This window comes from Pleurodeles waltl, chromosome 3_1, assembly GCF_031143425.1.
Source record: "Pleurodeles waltl isolate 20211129_DDA chromosome 3_1, aPleWal1.hap1.20221129, whole genome shotgun sequence".
Lineage (NCBI taxonomy): Eukaryota > Metazoa > Chordata > Amphibia > Caudata > Salamandridae > Pleurodeles > Pleurodeles waltl.
This window is the reverse complement of record NC_090440.1, coordinates 71,036,287-71,061,218: the sequence shown is the minus strand read 5'-3', so window position 1 is coordinate 71,061,218 and position 24,932 is coordinate 71,036,287. Positions and strand designations below refer to the sequence as shown.

Genomic DNA, 24,932 nt, shown 5'->3' with positions numbered 1-24,932 from the left:
TTTCAATTTATGTGGCAAGAAAAGTCCAGTTAGGAATTAACAACGCTAATAGCTCTAACACAAGCAAACTAGAGACCTATTGCATTGCAAATGCTTATTTATATTTGTTGCCACATGTGCTTCAGTGTAGAGTTCTTCAAATCTGCGCAGCTTTAAGAAAACCTTAATTAGTTCACTGACATGGGAAATGTAGAAGGACAGGTTACTTCAATTGGGGCATGTTAGAAATGGGGTCTTTAGTTGGCAGTCAGGTTACCCCATGTCCAAGCAAGGACCCTCACTCTAGTCAGGTTAAAGGAGAATCACACTCAGTTAACCCCCGCCTACCACCTTGGTAGCTTGACACGAGCAGGCAAGCTTAACTTCAGAAGCAATGTGTAAAGTATTAGTACCAACAGACACAGTAATACAGTGAAAACACTACAAAATGGCCACCACACCAGTTTAGAAAAATAGGTAATATTTATCTAAATCAAACAAGACCAAAACGACAAAAATCCAACATACACAAGTCAAAATATGAATTTTCAAATGAATACAAGTCTTGCTGCATAGAAAACAATGGAAATGTTGATTTTTCACAAAGTACCTGGTTAGCATAAAAAATAAAGCCACACAGGCGAGCGTGCGTCGGAAAAGTTGACGATGTGTCGATTCCTTACTCGCAAGTGAGACCATGCGTTGGATCCTTCTCCGGTCAGGTCGGCGATGCGTCGTTTTTCTCCCTCGCCAGAGAGCGATGCATCGATTTCCGGAGGGCGCACCTAAGATCTGAGCAGGTTCACAATGACTTTGACGCCCAGGGACGATGCATGAGAAATCCGATCACACGGTGTTCGAAAACCGCGCTGCACAGGGTTTGCGTCATATTCAGCAGCCACAAGCAGGAGTTGCGCGTCGTTTCTCCGACCACAATGCATCGATCTCCCAACCGAGATGCAGGTGGAGTGTCGATTTGTTTGTAGATTTCAACTCTTGTTCTGCCAGCTTCACCTTTCAAGGGCCCAGGAACTATATAGGGCACCACTTGGCAGGGCGGGAGTCTCAGCAGAGTCCAGGTTGCTGGCAGAGGAAGTCTTTGATGGCCCTGAGACTTCAAAACAGGAGGCAAGCTCAGTTGAAGCCCTTTGAGATTCTTCTCAAGCAGGAATGCACAACAAAGTCCAGTCTTTGTCCCCTTTCACAGGCAGAAGCAGCAACTGCAGGATAGCCCAACAAAGCACAGTCACAGGCAGGGGCAGCACTTCTTCTCAGCTCTTCGGCTCTTCTCCTTGGCAGAGGTTCCTCCTGGTTCCAGAAGTGATCTAAAGTCTGGGGTTTTGGGTCCACTACTTATACCCCTTTCTGCCTTTGAAGTAGGCAAACTTCAAAGGAAAGTCTCTGTTGTTTACAAGATCCTGCCTTGCCCAGGCCCCAGACACACAGCAGGGGGTTGGAGACTGCATTGTGTGAGGGCAGGCACAGCCCTTTCAGGAGTAAGTGACCACTCCTCCCTCCACTCTAGCACACATGGCTTATCAAGATATGCAGGCTACACCTCAACTCCCTTTGTGTTGCTGTCTAGAAGTGAGGTGCAAACAGCCTAACTGTCAAAATGACCCAGACAGGGAATCCACAAACAGGCAGAGTCACAGAATGGTTTAAGTAAGAAAATGCCTACTCTCTAATAGTGACATTCTCAAACTAACAATCTAAAAACCAAATGCACTAACAGATTTCTTTTAAATTGTGAGTTCAGAGACACCAAACTCCATATGTCTGTCTGCTCTCAAAGGGAATATGCACTTTAATAACATTTAAAGGCAGCCCCCATGTTAACCAATGAGAGAGATAGGCCTTGCATGGTGAAAACCGAATTTGGCAATATTTCAGTTAGGACATGTAAAACACATCAGTACATGTCCCACCTTTAACATACACTGCACCCTGCCCATGGGGCTACCTACGGCCTACCTAAAAAGGGATGGTTTAGGCCTGGCAAGTGAGTACACTTGCCAAGTCAAATTGGCAGTTTGAAACTGCACACACAGACACTGCAGTGGCAGGTCTGGGCCATGTTTACAGGGCTAATAATGTGGGTGGCACAACCAGTGCTGCAGGCCCACTAGTAGCATTTGATTTACAGGCCCTGTGCAGCTGAAGAGCACTTTACTAGGGACTTTCTAGTACATCAAATATGCCAATCATGGAAAAGTCAATTACACACACATTTTACACAGGAGCACTTGCACTTTAGCACTGGTTAGCAGTGGTAAAGGGCCCAGAGTATCAAAAACAGCAAAAACAGAGTCCAGCACACATCAACAACCTGGAAAGCAGAGGCAAAACGTTAGGGGAGACCACACCAAGGATGCCAAGTCTAACATAGCCACTATGTTCACATTTACTCCTAGATAGGAAAAACTATAAGGAACCTGGATGTTGGGATGTACCTAGTGAACCTGGCACAGAGTCATAAAAATGCCCCATGTGTGATCAAGCAGTTATTGTCCTGTGAGGCTGAACTGGGGTTGCGGGAGTGCAATGGATGACTGGAGCCTGACTGTCCCACTTATCCATCATATAGAACACAAGAAAGAGCTTTTCACTTGGCAGTTGTTTTGAGAATGTTTGCAAACTGTCTTTCGTATCCAATTTGAATTTAAAATTAAGAATGTAAAGTAACCAGGAACCCCTGGCCTTGGCTTTCAATCTCCGGAGGACTTTGTTGTAGAAAAGAATAAAGAATTTGGGCCAAACCTCGATGGATAATAATCATCGCTGGGGGGGGGGGTTGTGTTTGGATCTCGATTTTGCCCTTTCAAAGCTTTGCACAGATGTTTCACCACATCTGGTTCTATTGTCTGAGCCAACATTAAGAGGAGTTGAAGAGCCCATGAGAATTGAATGCTTCTCGCTAAAAGCGCTATGTTCGACCCCCCATTATAACGAGCAATGACAAATCAATGACAAATGATGCCTCTTTTTTAATAAGAAACGCAAAATCCAATTTACTCAAAGCAACTAAAAATGATGTATGCACCCCAGGAAATACCCAAAGTCACTTATTCAGGCAGAATCTAAGTAAGGATAAGATAATAGCTGGGAGGCTTAGTGATATCTCAGTGATAGGCTTAGCCTATCCCTTAGTGATAAAAAGACAAAATACAGAAACTATTGCAGTAAATCATGACTAATGATATGCAGTCCCAGAGCAGTTTAACAGAAAATAATATTGGTGAGAATTTGGACCTCCTCTATAGGATCTCTCTCTATAGACAGGGGAACGGTGAACATTTAAGCTGACAACCCCATTGCCAGAGAAAAGAATGTTCCCTTTTGAACTTATTTATGAGATGTGGGCCCTCTGGGCACTGAGACATGGCAGAAACAATGTGCGCCCCACGTCATGAAGACTGTGCTATATGACATGGGGCTAGGGTTTCCTCATTGTGGCTACGGGCCAATCGGCTCTGTACCTCTAGGAAAAGAGAATGCTGTGCCATGGGCAACTATCACCCTAGTTCCTTGACATAACCCATGGGCAATTATCATCCTATTTCCTTAGGATAGCCATTGGTCAATTACCACCCTATCCCCTTAGGATAGCCATTGGGCTATTATCATCTTAGTATCCTTAGGATAGTCCATGGGCTATTATCATCCTATTTCCTTAGAATAACCATTTGACAATGATCACCCTAGTTCTCTAGGCTAGCCCATGGGCAATTATCACCCTGTTCCCTTAGGATAGCCATTATCATTTGTCATCTTGATCCCTTAGGATAGCCCATGGCCAATTATCACCCTATTTCATTAGGATAGGTGATGGGCAATTAACACCCTGTTTCCTTAGGATAGCCATTAGGCAATTATCACCTTGTTCCCTTAGGATACCCCATGGACAATTAGCACCCTGTTTCCTTAGGATAGCCCATGGGCAACTATCACCCTATTTCCTTAGACTAGTCATTAGACAATTATTACCCTATTTCCTTAGGACAGCCTTTGGCCAATTATCACCCTATTTCCTTAGAATAGCCATTGGACAAATATCACCCTATTTCCTTGGGATAGTCCTTGGACAATGATCACCCTATTTCCTTGGGATAGCCATTGGGCAATTATTACCCTATTCCCTTAGGATAGCCCATGGACAATTACGATCCTATTTCCTTAGGGTAGCCCTTGGACAATTATTACCCTGTTTCCTTAGAATAACCAATGGACAATTATCACCCTATTCCCTTAGGCTAGCCCTTGGGCAATTATCATCCTATTTCCTTAGGATAGCCCATGGGCAATCATCACCCTATTTCCCTAAGCTATTGAATGACATCAACATCCTATTAATCACTGCTATTTCATACTGCTCATGGGTAGGGGAAAAAAGTACTATCCCATTTGCAAGCCTATTTTGGGAACGGTCGAGAGACAGTCATGCACTTGTACTAAATAATTTTCAAGCATACGCCGCAGAGGAATGGATCATTGCGGATAGCTTTTGCCAATCTCAATATGGCCTCTGATGACGTTGGCTGACAAAATGATGTGCAACACTGAGGCGTCTGCCACTTGATCACGGACTCCTTTGGGCTGCTGCGGGTATGTGCGCTAGTAACTGTGCCAATGTTAGGTTTGGGTTCAGTGCTGAAAGTACAGAAACTGTTTTTGAGTTCTCCAGATTTGGGTTATGGCTTCTACCCTTTACCACTGGTCTGCTACCCTGCCAGGTCACATCTACGTCAAGATAACTCATGGCATAGTCCCTCCTTTGCATCTCTCTTGTGGTGGCAGTAGGGGTCACCAGAGCCCTCTAAGCCCTTGGCATGTAACACATATGTAACCTCAAGCATATTTCTACTTTGAATCCTGAGGCAATAAGATCTCTGTAGCTACTTGGATTAATGTGCTGCCCCAGACCTCAGCATGTATGATCTTTGTAACAAGAGAGATAGTATTGTTGTTCTGGCCAAACACTGATCCTGTAAGGTGTTTGTAAATAGAGAGATATCCTTGTTGTCTTAAACCCAAGCTGGAGACAACTCTGCAGCTTGAAGAGTATTCTGCTCTTTGATGTTGAGGCTGAAAGATCTGATAATCAAGGGAATTGTTTGGGACCAGATCCCACTGCAACTCCCAGCCTGTGCCAGAAAGTCTTTGTAGCCTGGCGCAGAGCTTGGGTGTTTGAGGCAGACCTCAGATGTCTGAGGAAGAGCTTGGATGTCTGAGGCAGAGATGGGATGTCTGAGACAGACCTCAGATGTCTGAGGCAGAGCTTGGATGTCTGAGGCAGAGTTCGGATGTCTGAGGCAGACCTTGGATGTATGAGGCAGAGTTTAGATGTCTGAGGAAGAACTTGGATGTCTGAAACAGAGCTCGGATCTCTGAGGCAGAGTTCGGATGTCTGAGGCAGGGCTCGGATGTCTGAGGCAGGGCTCGGATGTGGGAGGCACAGCTTGGATGTGTAAGGCAGAGTTTGGATGTCTGAGGAAGACCTCGGATGTTTGGACAGAGCTCGGATGTCTGAGGCAGGGCTCGGATGTCTGAGGCACAGCTTGGATGTGTGAGGCAGTTTGGATGTCTGATGAAGACTTCGGATATTTGGACAGAGCTCGGATGTCTGAGGCAGAGATCGGATGTCTGAGGTAGAGATCGGATGTCTGAGACAGAGCTCTGTTGTCTGAGGCATGAATGACCCTGCAACATCTTTTAAACAAAGGGCTGTTTTCTGAAGTCCTTCCCTGTGAGAGTCCTGTAGTCTGAGGGATGGCTCTGAGCTAGGATCATTTCTGTACCTTGTGTAGAGTCCTGCAGCTTGAGCCCATAATATCGCTGTAATTTGAGGAATTGACGGAATTGGGCATGCCAGATAAGTGGCATGAGAGGTGCATCTCTGCTGCACGGTATTCGTGCAGTGCACTTCTACAGTTTGTATGTCTCATTTACAACCTACTTCGTGGTTATTGACTGCAACATTGCATGGGTTTTACAAAAAACACCCCATCCTACGCGCTCTTCAAACAGCCCAGCTTTTCTGTTCGTCAGCTAATTTGTGGTGCTTGCTTCATCCCTACGTAGGACAGGCTGGTGGCCCCAGAGCCCCTGGTGCAAAGGCAGAGGTGAGGTCTAGGAGTTTGCAGCAGACAAGGTAACAGGGAGTGCAGAGCTGTCTGTTAGCCTCATCAATCAATCAATCAATCAAACATTTATATAGCGCTGCAAATCACCCGTGAGGGTCTCGAGGCGCTGACATGGGACCACTGATATCTAGCTTTACCACTATATGTAATGTAATCGTAGGATGAGCGTAGGCTGCACCAATCGGCTTGCAGATGGCTGACTGGGTGGGCCCAGTGGTCCATATATAAGTGTAATTGTAATATCAGGATCGCGAGACATTGCGCGTCTTCCTATAAGGTTTACGGTGGCATTGTGTGTACGTAACAGTAAATTTATAATGCTCTGGAGGTTTTAACATACTGTGCGCATCTTTCACATGTCCTTGTGCTTGTCCTTGTGCTTGTCCTATGTGCTTGTGATAGAGGATGTGAGTATCATTCGAGGTAATGATCTGCGAGAATCTCAAGAGCAGAAGACCTTTAGTGAGTACTGAAGGGTGGTTGGTTGACCAACATAACTTCAGGTGCTGTTAAAAAACCCTTTATTTTAAATACACAGAATAGTGTGTTTCTTAGGACTCACTTTGACAGTAACTTGTCCATTTGTGGGGATAGTCATAGGCAACAACAATTAATTTGGCACATAAGTGTAAGGAATTTATCAAAATTACTTTAATAAAAAAAAACATTTTCTCTCTTTTTTTATTCAACATCTGAAATCAGGCCATGAAACATGACCAGCGGAGCTTAAATTAATTCTTTGAGCCCAAAGTACCAGCTCGCGAGCCTAAAGTTAATGAAGCATAGAAGATACCATCAATGCACTGGGGATAACCTAAAGCTGGAGTACTATTGCCCTCACACTCTGCTCCCTGCATTCCTAATTACTAAAACAGGAGCTTTGATATGAGTTCATCTTTTGATCAAGTAGCACGTCCATCTAGGGCATCGGTGTCAATGTTTCGGCACTTCTACTGATTAGGAGAGGCCTTCAACAGGACACATTTGAATTCACCAAGCCCACTATTACTTCTTAAAGCTTTGATAATATATTGTATGCTTAGTTGAAATTTGTTGTCCTCTATCTAATCAATAAACAGAGAAAAATATTTTTTTAATACAGTAATGATGATGAATTTGTTAGGCTTTTGTAGGTCGCAAACGAATTGTTGCTGCCTATAAGCATCCACAGAGACAGAGATGCTGTTATCAACGTTAGTGAGAGAAAACATAATATGCTGTGTCATTCAGAAGAGGGCCAGAAAACACTCTTGTCTTTGACATTGACAAGCAATAGAAATATTATCCATTGTATTCTTTTTTTATAAGTTTTTAACTAATATATGTTATGAAGAACTGTGATGTGTGAGGCTACTGCCTATTGATGTTTTACAACTTTGAAGAAAATTATTGTTTCAAATGCAATGTGCCATAAGCATATGTGTATAAATTTATTGTACAGATATTAAAATCCATTACAATTCAAAAATCCAAGAGCAATCAAATTGTACAAATACAAAAAAGACACCCACGTCTTGGCACATACGCAAATTGAAATCCCCATGTTGCCAATAAAACACAATGCTAATATCAAACACTATAATCACAGTAAAATACTCAATTAATTTATATACATTAACATCAAAATGAGAACATTCCAATAATAGCAGGAGATCCAACTGTGCCATAAGTAGGGTGAGTATCTAAACAGCAATAAATAATGTTTAATTTTTTAGATGATACAGTAAGTTTGGATGTGAATGTGTGTTCTGTGATCAGTCAGGCTGTTTTCATACCAGAGCATTTCCATGGAGGACAAGCCCCCCCAACACTCCCCCCTACCCCTAAAAACAACTTTGAACTAAGATAATTATCTCTCTTTAATTGTATGAGTTTTGACTGACTGACTCCCCCAAACCCTCTATCATTTCCAGAAGCACCAGCCTGGCATGTAACTGAGTCACCTCCAACTCTGGTAGCTTTTCCGAGACTCGTGCATCGCATGTGACTGAGTGCCCAAGACTTACTGGCTTTTCAGGAGCATTGGCCTGATATGTGACTGACTCTTTCAGTGACTGGCTCTGTTGCTGCAGCTCTAACACTCTTTCAGGGCCACAGGTCTGGTAAGTGACTGACTCGTCCTCAGTTATAAAAGCTTTTCAGAGAGACCGCCTGACATTCTCTGCCCCAGCCCTACTGACTTGACAAAGGTGCCAGTCTGTTAGGAAATCTACCACGGCACGTCCAGATTTTCCGGGCGCCTATACCCGTGGAGCTATCTTTCTGTCTTAAGAAATTCATTCAAACAATACACCTCCTCCTAGAGTTCAAAGTGTAAACTGCCCCCTCTCCGACTAACGTGGTGGTTGGCTTCTCATTTCAGCCTCTATTCTCTCCACCTCGGGCACGTTTTAATCTTTAACCAGACAGCCACATGTGGAATAACCCAGACCCACGGGCAAAGCCGCATATTGCAGAATTCTGTTCAGTGCGCTGGTCACCGGCTTGAGTGCCAGGGAGTCCAGCTCCACCTTTCATCCGTGTAAAGTCGATAAGATGAGTACCGCGCACAAGCGTATGAGGCTTCAAGAAGCAGGTTCAGAATAAGTTATTCAGCAAATTGTTGTTATGCGCAAACAGGGCGCAGGTGAGGAGTGGGGAGCTGAGGGGAACTGAGAGGGGGCATTGGGGGGTTGTTGTGGTCTGCGGTTACCCTGCGATAACTTGTTGTGTTGGAGTCGCTGGTGCAGCGCGCAGCCAGTTGTGGTCATGGCGGTTGTGCATGCCCCAAAGGGCAGCAGTTACTGGGCACCGTAAACAACAACAAGAGCGGGGCCTTTGCAAGAGCAGGTGCAGTTGAGAAGGGGCTGGGGTGAGAAGGGGTGATATTCAGGGCTCCTGATTGGCTGCTGGCAATGGGGGCGCTGGCAGGAGAGGCTTCCAGGGCCAGGGAAGCTTGGATAAAAAGACACCCCGCAGCACCCCCTCAACACATGAGCGAGAAGGGCGACTGAGTTTTATCACTAACACTTGCTGGCCTCTCACTGGGAAGCGCCTTGAGTGCAGCAGGGACAGCGTGGGGACAAGGTGAGTGGATGGAAACTTTCACCTGCTCTGGGGGTCATGTGGGGGCTGCTATGGGCTCATGATGAAGTGTCCGTGCAACTAAGATTTAATCCCAACTAGGTCTGTAGCCAAAATGTGTGATCCTGGGCAAATTAGTGTATCCGGTATCTCAATTCATTTATAAGAGAAACTGAGAGCAAAGAGAAACGGGCAAATCTACAGATTAAGAAAAAAATATTTTTCTCTACATAGATTCCCTATATTATTCCCCACAGTTATTGTTAGTTATGCTCTGAAACATGATTTATGTTTTGCAAATATTATTATTATGCATATGCCTTCCAACTGTAAACTCTTTTCGGATAATATTGCAAGTAGGCAAATACTTAACTCAACCTGTACTTGAATCCAGCCTTCAGATGCATTGTTCAGCGCTCTTGAACCTGGATGGGTGGGAATCTTGCACAAAACAAATCTAGAATGACATATTAAAACGTGGACATTGGGACCCAGGGTTGTAATGTATGGAGCCAATGTCCTACAGATGCAAAAGCACACCTTAGGTATTGAGAGTAATCTGGGAAAGGTAAGTCTTACTTTCCAGATTATAAAGCAAGAGTGGGATGGTACTTGTCAAATAAAGACTTCAGGCGCTTGAATGTATTCAGTACTTTCTCGAAAATAGAGCATCATACACAAACTCTCTCTATATATGTTTATGTAAATAACATATATACATAAACATATGGATGTGTATATGTGTGCAGAGAGAGTTGCACAAGCCTCTTTACACACATTGTTAGTGTTATAACTGCATACTTGTACTTCATATATTAATTTCATTTAAACAAATCAAAGTGGTCCTGTTTGAACCTTGTGACCTGCTTCCTGCAGATAGTTTACAGCCCCTCAGCCAACTGAGCTGTAAAATTAAACCTCAAGTCCAGAGAGTTCTGTTACTAATAAGGGTGAGTTATCCATACAGGGAAATTGCACTCGCTTTTCAGAAATCCTAATCTTATTCACTTAACTGAATCAGTAAATGAGGATTGTTACACTCAAAAGAGAGGGAGAGTATTTATAAAAACACTCTGCGCTGGTGCAAATGTAGAAAAAGTTATTGACTTTCCTTAGTGGCCATATAGTAGACTGAAATATGTCGATACTGATGAGGGTGTAAGGGCATTACATCCTACCAACACCCATTGCACTGCTTTTATTGATACCAGCGACACCTGTTATTAAAGGGATATCTGGGTGTGCTCTAGGTATTTTTGAGACCCCAGTAGGACATTACCACAAATGCTCCCTTGATTATGGTGTTTAGGAACCAAGATGAGACTTGATGATGACGCATGCCACTAATAGAGCGGGTGTCAACAACAAGGAATGTTGCCTGGAGGTTACCTGCCCGTGATGATAATAGGCTGTAGGATACCCTTTGTTTTGTGTGAATGGCTGACAAAGAGAGCCAGATGAGTTCCATCAGTGTGAGGGTGGTGTGATCATCTCTCTTCCAGATGTGAGAGTACAAGTGCTTTAATTAAGTTCTAAAGATGCTTTCTGGGAGGATGGCTTCCCATTCTTCAGTAAAGAGCGCTAGTATCAGGCTTTCTTGGCTTTCTTCACAATGTGTGCATTCAGGAGGACTTTGGTGTCCAGGGTGAATCCAAGCAATTCAGCAGTTGGTGAAAGGTAGGGTTCACCTATGTCCAGTTTTGTATCATTGAGAAAGGTCTGGACAAGATGTTATTTGTTGCTCTGGGTTAGTAGTAGAAAGTCTGTCCTAGAGGGGTTAAGCTTAAGGTAGGTGGTAGATATTGAGGTCTACATAAGTGGAGACAGTGCTTGAAGAGCTGAACGTCTGGGGGGATGGTCTTTCAAGTAGACTTGTGTATTATCAGCATATTTGTTTATTTAAGAAGTTTTATAAAGTGCTTGCTTGTCTCCACATGGCTACTTCAAAGTACTTTGTGAAAGTAAGCAAATAAAAGGGGAGAACAAATACATTTAAGGATTGTGAGTGGTGATAAGATGTGATATCATGATGATAGGTGCAAAGGGAATGATTATATAATTCATTTGATGCTGTTGTTGGTGAGTAAAGTCTCAAGGGGCTTCATGTGGTGGTTGAATACGTGGTGATAAGAGATGGATCCCTTGGTGCTCCACGCATGACAGGGATCATCTGGGTTCTGGCGGTGACCAGACTGCGCAAGTTAGTGTTTTTTTTAGATGTGTTGTTTGTGTATTTATCATCTGTGGATATCCTCAGAATCTGACCTGGATCTGATCCTCCTGGATCTAAGTTGGACTCTACAGCACCGTCTAGTAAGGAGGTCTTTATCCATGCTAAAGGAGCCATTGCAGCTTCACCCAAGCCCTCCAAATGTCATAGGGTTGTGGAGGGAGCTCCAGGTGAGTGGTGGCCCTTGGTGAGACTCCAGTAAACTCAATGAGAAAGCAAGTGAGGGGAAGAGAGGGAGAGAAGAATAGAAAGAGACATAGCGGGAGAGGGGTGGCTGGAGAGGGAGAGGAACGGGTGGCTCTAAAGCTGTGTATGTGGGGAGGATGTATCGAAGGCAAGAGGACATGAAGGAGACATTTCCAGAGATGGAGGTACAGAAGTTGAGATGAGAGGACATCAGATGGAGGGCAGGAAAGGGGTACATCTGGTAAGAAGCTAGATACAGTGACAGATTGGGAATGATGATGTATTTCTTTATTTTCTTTCTTTTGCTTAGCACCAAAGGGCACCATCCAGCCAATCTGGAGGCACTCTCATGCCGCAGACTGCATCTAGAAGTAGAATAATAACATTGAGATCCCACACACAGTGGTAGCAGACAGGGTGACCACTGTGCACCTGGGGAGGGAGTGGCATTAGTGTTCAAGTAAGGACCATGCCTTACACTGTGCTCAGATTCACTCCTAATTTGCACCTGTGGCTGAAAATGTTCTGTCTGCTCAACTTCTGTCCTTTTGATGCATCAGAAAGGAAATACTTTCAGACTCCAGCTTTGCGAGTCTGACCCTAGTGGACTAGGGCCTGATTTAGATTTCTGCGGACGGGTTATTCATCACAAATGTGAGGGTTAGCCCGTCTGCCAAAATATAAATCCCATTATATCCTATGGGATTTATATTTCGGCGGTCGTGCTGTCCGTCACCCTTGTGACGGGGTAACCCTTAGTTTCTCCTCCTTTGCTGATCAATAGCTCCCACAGTACAAATATCTGTTTCAAGAGCATCAGTGTTCTGCATTGGAGCTTCTTCAGAGAGCTTTGGGACTCAGTGAACACACAGGTGGCTTCGGAGTTCCAGGTACTGTAAGTACATACAGATGCAACCAGATGCAGGACTCAAGGAAACACAAGCAGGGCACCAGGCAGAGGTGGAGAGTCATGGGGCGTTGGTTGAAGCAGTATGTCGGTGTCCATTATAAATCCAGACCTTTATTCACTGTCTCAAGTTCTCTCTGCAGAAGCATTGTATTTTGTTGTAGCATTTCTGTAGCTCTAACTACCCCTATCTGGGCACTCAAGTGCTTCTCCACATCAGTAGGGCACTACACAGTGTGGGTGTGGGTTGGAAGTGTGTTGTCTTGGCTTTGAGCCTATGCAGGAAGTGTTTCCATGCCATGCCCGATGACCACTGAGGCGCGTGTGGTGTTATGGGTGCCCAGCGGTTGTCAGTGTGATGGATAGCACCTTGACAGGTAGATGGATATTCTCTATAGCTTGTGGTATACTGCCAGCTTTGCCTCCAATCCAGTTGCCTCCATGGCTGTGTCAGGCGGGGGTCCACTCTGAGATCTTACGGGCCTGGAGAAGTAACAGGTGAAGTGGAGGGGTGAGAAGGAATTATTCCCTTGGACCCCGCCACCCTTTGTGTTACACCTCAGGCCATCTTTGAATATAAATCACACTTTACCCTTGCATCTTGTATCTCTCATTAAGGAGAATTCCTTTCTCAGATATCCAGGCATAAGCTAAGGCAGGAAGCAGGGGTGTTCAAACTGGGAGGTGCTCCCCCCCCCTCGCCCGGGGAGCCTCAAGGTACCGCAGGGGGAGCGCCAAGCTCTGCCCAAAAAAAGCATTATGCAGATAACAGTGCTTTGTTTTAAGCAGAAAACAATTTATTGCATTTTAAAAAAGGTAACAGAATTTAACTGCAATGTTTGAATAAGTCTAAACATTTTTAAACATTGTCAACTTAACAGAATTATTGTGAAAAATTCTAGGGGGGGCGATGATTTTTTTTTCCCACTGAGGGGCGCGGCATTAAAAAGTTTGAAAACCACTGAGCTAAGAAGAATTATAATTCATTTCAAACGCAAATATTGGCCAGCACAGTAGCGCACAGAAGCGAGGACCGGGGTCTCGTGGACACAGGGTGCGCGTTGCTTTGGCTTATTTACCTTACGTCCTCCTGCTCCTGCTGGCACCCCTGGATGTCACTTTGTCTCCCTCTAGCGGAGAACCCCCTCCAGCTCACCCCCCGCTGCCCAGGCCAGTAGTTTTGTAGAGTTTCTGACAGACCCCCCATTTTCTCCTCCCCCACTTTCCATGTCTTTATCTTTTTCTCTCCCTGCACCTTCTCTCTCTCACGCCCCATATCTTCCTGCCTCTCCTTTTTCACTCCTTTAGCTGCGCTTCAATTTCTCTTCTTTGCTTCTCTGGATCTCTCCCCTGCCTCCTGCTCTTTCATCCTTTATCTTTTCCTCTCTCTTTATGTCTCTCTCCTCTTTCTCTCTCCATCTCTCTCACTCACTTTCTTTCCCTTTCTGTCATTTGCTGCTTCTCTTTGATTTCGCTAACTCTATCTTTTCTTTCTTTAAAACTCACTTTCTCCCACCGCTCACTCTCTCTTCCTTCTCCGTCTGTTTCTCTCTCTCCTTTGTTCATCTCTTTTCTTTCACCCCCTCTTTATCAATTTATTTTTCCGTCTTTCCTCCCTTTTTCACTCCATCTCCCCCCTACTATTACCATCTTCCTTACATCTCTCTCTCTCCCTCCGTTTCCCTCCCCTGCTCTCCCTCTTCGTCTCTATCTCATTCTTCACACTCTCTTTTCCTGCCCTCACTCACTCGGTTCCCTTCTCGTTTCTTCAGAGTTCGCCCTCTCCCATCTTCCTCTCGCCTCTCGCTGTACAATATCATTACATTGTATCTCTCTATTTCTCTTTCACTCCGTGCCCTGCTCCCTTGATTCACTCTTTTCCGTCTTTCTCTGGCTCCTCATGTCCTTCACTCACATTTGCTCTCTCACCCATCTGTCGCTCTCTCCTTCTCTCCCTTTTCCCCTCTTTCTCGTCCTTTCCCTGTTTCTCCTCATGCATTGTGTCTTTTTTTGTCTCCTTTCTTCTCTCTCCAGTTCTCTCTCCCCATTTCTGTCTCCCCATTTCTCTCTCTTCCCACTTTTCTCCCTCCTGTTCCTTCGCCCTCTCCTTAGTTCCCGCGGGTGTTCCTTCTCCGTGTCGTTGGTGAGCACTGCTAGTTGTTAGCTCTGTGGTTAATGCACCTGCGGGCGGCTGCACAAGTCGTGTATGTTTCCTGCCGGTAACAGATTCCAATCTGGACACCGCTGGCTCAGCTTTTTTTTTCTAGGCTTCGACAATTAAAAAAAAAACCACACACCTCAGTTGGCTGATAACAATGTCTTGCTGTTAACGAGGTTCAGAGACGTAGCTCGGGGTGGGGGGCGGGGGAACGAGGGGTTTATGGGGTGTTATCCCCAGTGCTTAATTTGTGAATAAAAACGTGCCGGTGCCCATAGCTCTCCTCTAAAACGCGCGGCTGCTACAACTAAATGTGCGAGCACAGAATAGTGAGGCGGTGTCACCCTGAAGGCAACTCTGGCCTCTTTAATCCCTTTACAGCCACTCCCTGCCCCCCCCCAGCTCACTCTTGCAGTTTTCTGCTTTCTCCCTTCGTGCCCCTGTTTTGTTTTTCTCTTCCTCTGTCTTTCCCATATGTGTCTTTTGCTCGCAGTAATTGCTTGAGGCAGAAAAATAAGTGAATAAGTGCTGGCCCTCAAAAATAAGTGCCTGTGCCCCCCTCCCCCAGCACGGGAAACCACCGGCTCAAATTAAGCACCGGTTACATCCCCCTAATAAATGTATTTTGTAGTATGGAGTTGGGTACAAATGCTTTCAGTCAAGTAATAATGGGAACTGTCTGTCGGATTTCACCCGGATTTTTACAACATACTGACAAAAACACACTATGTTTGGAAGGCTTTATAAATGTTGATTAGTTTGAAAAATGTTGAAGAACTTTATTACAATCGCTCTATCACTGAATCCTAAAACATACGCAGATTCCCTACATTTTTGTGAATACAATAGTTAATAAATATTCTTTTTACTTTCAGGAAAGCGGGCTCCAGAGAAGATGGAGGTCTCTCTTTCCAGCGTTCCTCGGCAGACCATACCATCTGAGATCCAGCACCCCTACTCCAAATTCTCAGAATGGAAGTTCAAGCTCTTCCGGGTCCGCTCCTTTGAGAAGACGCCGTTGGAAAGCCTTCCTGATTCTGACCAAAGTGAGGCAGGCGACTCCGGAACTCCAGAACAAGAGCAAGTGGAGAAACCTGGCTCTCGGGAACAAGCTGTGGTGGAGCGCCCTGGAGCTCCGGAAGAAGCTGAAATGGAGGATCCAGGCTCTCTGGAACAAGCTCCTCCTCTTGGTTTGCATCTCTCCACAGCACAGGTGGAAGACGCGCAACCACTCACCAACATCAAGGCGGCACTGCAAGAATCCAACATCAACAACCACCGCTCACACCTGAGAGAGATGGAAGTCCACACTGACAAACTTCAGAAACTTTGCCGCATTTGTGGGACATCATTCAAGACCGGCCAAGACCACCGGAGACACCCAGTGCATGGGCCAGTGGACCAGGAGATGCAGGAGCTTCTGCGACGGAAAGAGAAGAAGGTCACATCTTGGCCAGAGCTGATCGCAAAGGTCTTCAAGATTGACGTCAGAGGGGACATGGACACTGTCCACCCCACAAGCTTCTGCCACAACTGCTGGGCCATCATCAAACAGAGGTTCAGCAGCACGCCCTGCGAGGTCTATTTCCCCAGGAACGGTGCAGTAGAATGGCAACCGCATTCGGCTAACTGCGGGGTCTGTCGCTCTGCCAAGCACAGCCTCAAAAGAAAGATGGTGCCGCAATCAAGCCTACAGTTCGCCAAGAGGCTAAAGATGAGCGCAGAACGGACCAGGAAAATAAAAGCCAAGAAGAGGAAACTTATTCAAAAAAATAAAGTCCTGATTCAGAAGATTGCCAACTGCCAGAAGATTCACCTAGGCACAGATCTCCTTGTTGTGGACTATCCGGAAGACTTTATAAAGTCCATTTCATGTGCAGTCTGTCAGCACATCCTGGCGGATCCCGTGCAGACTACCTGCAAGCACCTATTCTGCAGAATCTGCCTTCTCAAGTGCCTGAAGCTCATGGGCAGCTATTGCCCCTCCTGCAAATACCCCTGCTTCCCCACAGATCTTGCCACCCCAGTGAAATCCTTCCAGGCGGTTTTGAATACCCTGGTTTTGAGGTGCACGGTGGACAACTGCAGCGAGGAGGTCACCATGGCCAAGTACAATCAGCACATCTGCAGCCACAAAGAGATCAAAGGGAAAGAGGCCTATGCCCACATCAACAAAGGGGGACGCCCTAGGCAGCACCTGCTAACCCTCACCCGGAGAGCACAGAAACATCGACTCAGGGAGCTGAAGATGCTGGTCAAAGACTTTGCTGACAAGGAGGAGGGCGGCGACGTGAAGTCAGTGTGCCTGACACTGTTCCTTCTCGCCCTGAGAGCCAGAAATGAACACCGTCAGGCAGACGAACTGGAAGCCCTGATGGAGGGCCGGGGGGCAGGCCTTCACCCATCTGTGTGCTTGGCCATCCGAGTGAACACCTTCCTGAGCTGCAGTCAATACCACAAGATGTATCGGACCGTGAAAGCCATCACCGGGCGCCAGATTTTCCAGCCTCTGCATGCTCTCCGCACAGCCGAGAAAGCCCTCTTGCCAGGCTACCACCCATTTGAATGGCTGCCTCCTCTGAAAAATGTATCTTCTAACACAGAAGTGGGCATCATCAATGGGCTATCCGGTCTGGTGCAGTCTGTCGACGAATACCCTGTAGACACCATCTCAAAACGGTTTAGGTATGATGTTGCGCTAGTCTCCACTCTGAAGGACATGGAGGAGGACATTCTGGAAGGCCTGAAAGCTCATGAACTGGACGACTACTTGAGTGGTCCATTCACGGTGGTCGTCAAGGAGTCCTGTGACGGGATGGGTGATGTCAGTGAGAAGCATGGCTGTGGACCAGTGGTTCCGGAAAAGGCAGTTCGTTTCTCGTTCACAATCATGACCATTGGCGTCCATCACAACAAAGACAATGTGAGGATTTTTGAAGAAAGCAAGCCAAACTCAGAGCTGTGCTGCAAGCCCCTGTGCCTCATGCTCGCTGATGAATCTGACCATGAGACACTAACCGCCATCTTGAGCCCACTGATAGCAGAAAGAGAGGCCATGAAAGGCAGTGAACTGATGCTTGAACTTGGTGGCATCCTCAGAACATTTAAGTTTGTGTTCAGGGGTACAGGATATGATGAGAAGCTTGTGAGAGAGGTTGAAGGCCTCGAGGCCTCAGGCTCAGTCTATATCTGTACCCTTTGTGACTCGACGCGCCTTGAAGCCTCCCAGAACATTGTACTCCACTCCATCACTCGAAGTCACAAGGAGAACCTTGAGCGGTACGAGATGTGGCGGTCCAACCGACACCATGAGTCAGCCGACGAACTGCGGGACAGAGTGAAGGGGGTTTCAGCCAAGCCCTTCATCGAGACCCTCCCTTCCATCGACGCTTTGCACTGTGACATTGGAAATGCCGCTGAGTTTTACAAGATATTCCAGCTCGAAATAGGGGAGGTATTCAAGAACCCCAACGCCTCAAAAGAGGAGCGAAAAAGGTGGCAGTCGACTCTGGACAAGCATCTGAGGAAGAAGATGAACTTGAAGCCCATAATGAGAATGAACGGTAATTTCGCAAGGAAACTGATGTCCCAGGAGACTGTCGACGCGGTCTGTGAGCTGATCCACTCAGAGGAACGGCGGGTGGCTGTACGCGAACTCATGGACATGTACCTAAAAATGAAGCCAGTATGGCGGTCCTCTTGCCCAAGCAAGGAGTGCCCAGAACTCCTCTGCCAGTACAGCTACAACTCTCAACGCTTCGCTGAGCTTCTCTCAACCAAGTTCAAGTACCGGTATGAGGGCAAAATCACAAACTACTTCCACAAGACGCTGGCCCACGTGCCTGAGATAATTGAGCGAGACGGGTCTATCGGCGCCTGGGCAAGTGAAGGGAACGAATCAGGCAACAAGCTCTTCAGACGATTCAGGAAAATGAACGCCAGGCAGTCTAAGTTTTATGAAATGGAGGATGTCCTAAAGCACCACTGGCTCTACACCTCTAAGCACCTCCAGAAGTTCATGAATGCACACCTTGCACTGAAGAGCCAGGGGTTCACAATCGACCCAGAAGCCCTTTTGGATGATTCAGTGGGTGGGGATAATTCAGAGGAACTATTAGATTCAATAGAGTTCTGATCGTGGCGGCCATCTTAAGTTGGTTTTCTTGCCAATCAATGTACGGAACAGGGAACTGCAAGGTGAGCTCCTTGTAACAACCACCTGCAAGGCTTCCAGAAACAGGAGTTTGTGACACAGAGGAATCTAGATGGGCACTCCAAGAGTCTAGTTCAGGAGCAGTGTGATTTAAGCGCAGTTGAGAAAAAGGGGGAAACCCATTTTGTGGACAGACGTCTCAGAGTTTGTTTGGCAATGGACTCTGTGATTCACAAATCAAAAAGGCATGTAGGTGTCTAAAAGTATTTAAGTGATCCACTCACCTTTGAACGGCTAGCTGCCGAAGGGGGTCATGGAAACCCAGACTTCGAAGATTGAGGCTGTGTGCGACGCTTTGCCGCAAATTCTTCAATAGCAAAGACCCTGATTCGCCTCAGACTGTTGCCATGAAAGTGGGTACAACAAAAAAAGGACATTCTCGACAATTCTTGGCCTTTCAGTTTTAGCATTATTGAAATAGGTGACCAGCAGTGAGATCCAATGTTTGCCTTTTGCCAAGAAGGGAGTTCGAGATGGGACTTTGACAGATCAACAATGCAAAGACTGACCTAGGCCTATAGTGAACCTGGGCCTGGGTATCTCTTGAGAATCTTTACAAAGCCATAAGTTGGACGTTGTTTTCTATTATTTTGAAGAGTAATACTACTTTTGATGAACTATTGTAAAATACTAGCTCGAAGTTGTGTACATTTTACATCTAAGTCATAATGAAGATTGCAAAATATGAAGAGTTGCACACAATACGAAGTAATCATGAAGAATATGTATATTATAACGCGCCAATCAGAAATTAGAAATCAAAAGTACTCAATTTCAGTTTTCCCAATGTTTGATGAATTTTCTTGATTTTCCCATGCCTCCAGTTTTCTTCTCGTTTTAGTGAATTAACACAGCATGCCAGGCTAGATGGCATAACAGTGATGTCCTCCTATCTTGCATGTTACTCAAGATTATTTCCAGCACTTCGGTTTATCAAGTTGCCGTTATGCAAATTCATGCAGTGAGCAAATATGGTTTGTGTGATGCAAACTGTGATTTGCAAGTGTGAAGTAACAGAGTGCAGCCATTTTCAGGCTTGAGTGCAATGTACATTGAGGTAGAGCTCCTTCAGTTTATAAGAAGGAACATGCCATGTTGTTCTACACGTAGATATTTAACAATATATGCACACCATGTGATAGTCCTCTATCAAGAGTTTTCGGCACAGATGCAGGGTGCGAGCAGAAGACGTGAATATGCAAATCTACCCACAATCCTACTGCGCAGTCGGTGCATGAAGAAGGTATTCACTAACATTCCCACGTAGCTGCCAATAAACTTTTTAATCTCTGGCACCATCAGCTAGCCCTAACTGTTGCCCGATAAACACATTGCATGCTGGTTTTTTTTTGCCCCTAAGTATAACGGGGAAAAGTAAAGGTTAAGGGAATACAAATGCAATTGTCTAAATAGTTAGCTCTTATTGAAAGGTGTTGCATATGACTTGGAGCTATTGAGAAGCTGTGATATCCATATGCTGCGTTGAGTTCACACATGCCTTAAATGCAAAACTCACAGTCATCCAAGAAAGGATTTGAACCATTTATTCAAACATTCACACTAATCAATGAGTGTTTTTGCCCGGTATACACCTGAAAGTGGAAATCATCTGTGATTGTATTGTCACTACAACCTGGGACAGCACATCTTCTCACTGAGTGATCGGGAATCAGCGGGTGATTGCATTGGCCAATTTAAAGTATGCAAGTGTTTTTGTGGATTTTATAAGCGGAGACAAATTTTCCATAGATGATGGAGGTGACAAGTACCCCCTTTATTGTCATATTCAAGCATTGGGTTAGTGAATTCTTAAGGGTGCAGGCATTTTATATTGGTTGAAAACCACAGCTAAGCTGATCACTTTGATAGTCAGCCATATCGTAGCCAGGCCCTTGTGTTAAATAATTCATGGATTGCTATGGGTGCGTTACACTGTAAGAGGACATCATTTATTGGCCGAGAGTCACCTGGCAGGGTGGCCATATTATTTTTTGATTTGTCTTTCTTTGATGATTACTGTATTCATAGATTCAGGCCTTTTACACTGACTGACTCAAATAGTTGAGACTTAATTTTATTGTTCCTTCAGGTCAGTTTGAGATCTATGAGAAATAAGACATCTTTCATCATTTCTGTACACCAGAAAAAAATGCATTTGTATCTTAACCAGCAGTTTCTTAACTCTAAACACAATATATTTTTGAGTACAGTCTTTATTCTGCTAAGAATAATAAAAAACATACCTCTGGGATTTTGTGCATCAATTTTTAAGGTTTTAACTTGGGACTATCAAAGAACTAGCATATATAACTGTCCTAAAACACTGTTGGAAACTCTCACTTTTGCTTCAGCACATCTCATTTTATGCTAGTGATGTGATTTTATGGTGACAGATAGTCAGAAGTACTCTAAGGCTTCATTGTCATGCGAGTTTTGTAGATCATCATCTTGGAATAAATTCCAATTTCTTCTGCCGCCTTTCTGTGCAGAAGGCTGTGGTGCTTCGGTGCCAAAACATGTCACTGTCAGCTAACCAATTCTATATGTCCTGCATCATTAGCTTATCTTTGTCAGCTACCATGGGAGGTGAGCAAAGTGAAGCCTTTGGAAGTATCTCTCACGCATGTGTGCACGCGTACACACACACACACACACTCACATAAAAACACACACACCCAAACACACATACACACACACTCACACACTCACACAAAAACACACACACACACACACTCACATAAAAATACACACACCCAAATACACATACACACACACTTACACACACACACAAAAACACACACACACACACACAAACACACACACACACACTCACATAAAAACACACACACCCATACACACATACACACACACTCACACAAAAACACACACACACAAACACACACACTCACACAAAAATACACACAAACACACACACACACACACACACACACACACACACTCACATAAAAATACACACACCCAAACACACACACACACACACTTACACACACACACAAAAACACACACACACACACAAACACACACACTCACACACTCACACAAAAACACACCCACACACAAACACACCCACACACACTCACACAAAAAACACAAACACACACACACACACATACACAGGGCCATATTTATACTTTTTGACGCAAAACTGCGCTAACGCAGTTTTGCGCCAAACAAATTAGCGCCGGCTAACGCCATTCTGAAGCGCCATGCGGGCGCCGTATTTATTCAATGACGTTAGCCGGCGTTAGCCGGCTGCGCTGTCTGGTGTGCGTTGAAAAAAACGACGTACACCAGGCAGCGCCGGCGTAGGGGGAAAATGGCGTATGGGCGTCCACAAATGGTGCAAGTCAGGCTGAGGCAAAAAAATCGCCACAACCCGATTTGCGCCATTTTTTTATGACGCCCATCCCCCATTGAAATGACTCCTGTCTTAGCAAAGACAGGAGTCATGCCCCCTTGCCCAATGGCCATGCCCAGGGGACTTCTGTCCCCTAGGCATGGTCATTGGGCATAGTGGCATGTAGGGGGGCACAAATCAGGCCCCCCTATGCCACAAAAAAAAAAAAAAAAAAAATACTTACCTGGACTTACCTTAATGTCCCTGGGGTGGGTCCCTTCATCCTTGGGTGTCCTCCTGGGGTGGGCAAGGGTGGCAGGGGGTGTCCCTGGGGGCAGGGGAGGGCACCTCTGGGCTCATTCTGAGCCCACAGGTCCCTTAACGCCTGCCCTGACCCAGGCGCTAAAATCCGGCGCTAATGCGGGTTTTTTAGACCCGCCCACTCCCGGGCGTCATTTTTGCCTGGGAGAATAAATACGACGCATATGCATCGGAGTCATTTTTTAAGACGGGAACGCCTACCTTGCATATCATTAACGCAAGGAAGGTGTTCACGCAAAAAAATGACGCTAACTCCATGAACTTTGGCGCTAGACGCGTCTAACGCCAAAGTATAAATATGGAGTTAGTTTTGCGTCAAATTTGCGTCGAAAAAAACGAAGCAAATTCGCCGCAAACGGAGTATAAATATGCCCCACAGTCTCTCTGTTTGGCACTTCGCAACTGTCTTGTATTTGTTTCAACCCTCACATTTTCTTCCGTCCTTGTTAAAGTTTACACTACCCACCACATACCTCAAATCCTCACACAATAGGAATACTGTGTGTTGTTTTTCTGTTGTAGCATGGTTTTGTGATGAAAACCTTCCTTGAGCACTTTTAAAGTTTATTACCCCCCTCTAACGTTTATGTCATCACCTCCTGTGTGGGCTGCCTGACGAGGTGCATTCACAGCAGTCTCTGCATCTGAAAATGTTCTGGTTTTGTGGGGAGGCAGGGAGCCTTTTGTTCAGCATTGTTTAAATGGACTAGAATTTATATTTTACTTAATAAAAACTTGATAACATTTCTGCTTCCATTGTTATTTTTTGAAAATATGAGAAACTTTCTTCAGCAGCAGAAAGGCAATAATTTTCTTTCTCCTGTCATCCTTGGGAGAGGAAATTCAGTTACTTTTCCCAGCCCCTAGGGACACAGTCTTAGAAGCTTTTGGTAATTAAATTCTGGGCTGTGAAACTATAAGTAGTTAAAACTCTGCAGGTACAGAGACAAGGTATTAATGGAGCCACAGCTGATACCCAGGGTAGCTAAAAGTGAACCATTAGCAAAAAGAGTGGAACCAACGCCATAGCTATCGGTTCCCAAAATACTGGGGCTAACAGAAGGGGCCTCATTCACCCCATGCCCCCCCATCAATGGCCTCCTATTTTCTTCTCAGGGGCTAGGATAAGTGCAAGTAATAAAACCATAGAAATGAAAGAGTGCTTATAAATTCCTGTTTAATCCATGTTCCCAGTGCTTTATTTGTAAGATAGTGAGTGCCAGGGCCTAAGGTATTACTCAGGACGCCACTGCGGCTTGAACCACTCACTAGCCCCGCCAGCACTACCAAACGCCAGTAGCAACGCAACCTTTACTCCTACAAGTCGAACGGTTTGGACCCCCAAATCTGTCAGAATAGCCTAGACGCACTGGTAATATTCATATTTGGAGTTTATTTGTTAAACACTCTGCTGAAATGCTGACCTCAAAAGTAGGCAAACAGTGCCACCATATGGTGGACTGTCATAAGTGCTGCTTTTGAGAATTAAAAGCCAGTTCTGAGCACCAGCAAACACTGGCTCAAAAGAAGCACTGCCTGTTCCTTCCACTGTCTTCTTAAGCCCTAAGACTATGGGCAGAATAGGCAGTACCATCAAAAGCAAATGGCATGCTAGTTTTAACATCCCTAGTAATTACTTGCCTTCAACCGGCCAGAACAGACCTTGGACATGGACATCCTTGAGACGCAGCAGAAAATATATTTCCTTCTTCCACCTGCCCACCTCACTCCCATCACTCAGCGCGCATGCTGCAAAGGAGGCCACCCAATCTTAGCACTGACAACACCTCTCCACAAACCAGATTAGACCCTGATCTGTGATGGAAACATCATAAGTAGAAGCATTTTCAGAAACTCACCCCAGGTGTCTGAAAACCACTGCAATGCCATACTAACAGCAGACTGTGTGTAGCACAAACCTCAAAACACTAAAAATAACAGGAGGGAGAACATTTAGTCCTGTCTCCAGCTAAAGAAGTCAGCATAGTGTTTCAAACCGGAGCCAGTTTAAAGGTCAGTGGTGTAGCAAAGGCCCCCATAGTCCCTGCGGTGCGGGGGGCACCGAGCTCCAGGGGGCCCCCTCAGCACAGCACCCTGGCCTGAGAGCTTGTGAGTGAGACCAAAGGGGGGGTCCCTCCATGCACTTTGCAGCCCCCCCATGTTAGCTACGCCACTGTTAAAGGCACGTACTTTCCACAGCTGTATGTCAAAATAACTTTGGCAAAAATATTGTTTAAAAATGATGCCCAATTGGATGTGAGTTTTATATTATAACACTCCAATGGAATAATATTTTAGTTACACGTTTTTGTCTGGTGATATTTAGTTCACCATATTCTGGTATTACGCCCATTTCACACCAATGTATCCATTG

The 24,932-nt window shown here is 45.3% G+C and overlaps 1 protein-coding gene across 1 annotated transcript; it reads left to right on the top strand.

Annotated features, from left to right (window-relative positions):
* The first annotated feature begins 9,101 nt into the window (after positions 1–9,101).
* RAG1 (recombination activating 1) lies at positions 9,102–22,211 on the top strand. Its single transcript, XM_069221819.1, has 2 exons — positions 9,102–9,188; positions 15,542–22,211. Exon 2 carries the CDS (start codon positions 15,562–15,564, stop codon positions 18,799–18,801), a length of 3,240 nt encoding a protein of 1,079 aa, XP_069077920.1. The 5' UTR covers positions 9,102–9,188; positions 15,542–15,561; the 3' UTR covers positions 18,802–22,211.
* The last annotated feature ends 2,721 nt before the right edge of the window (positions 22,212–24,932 follow it).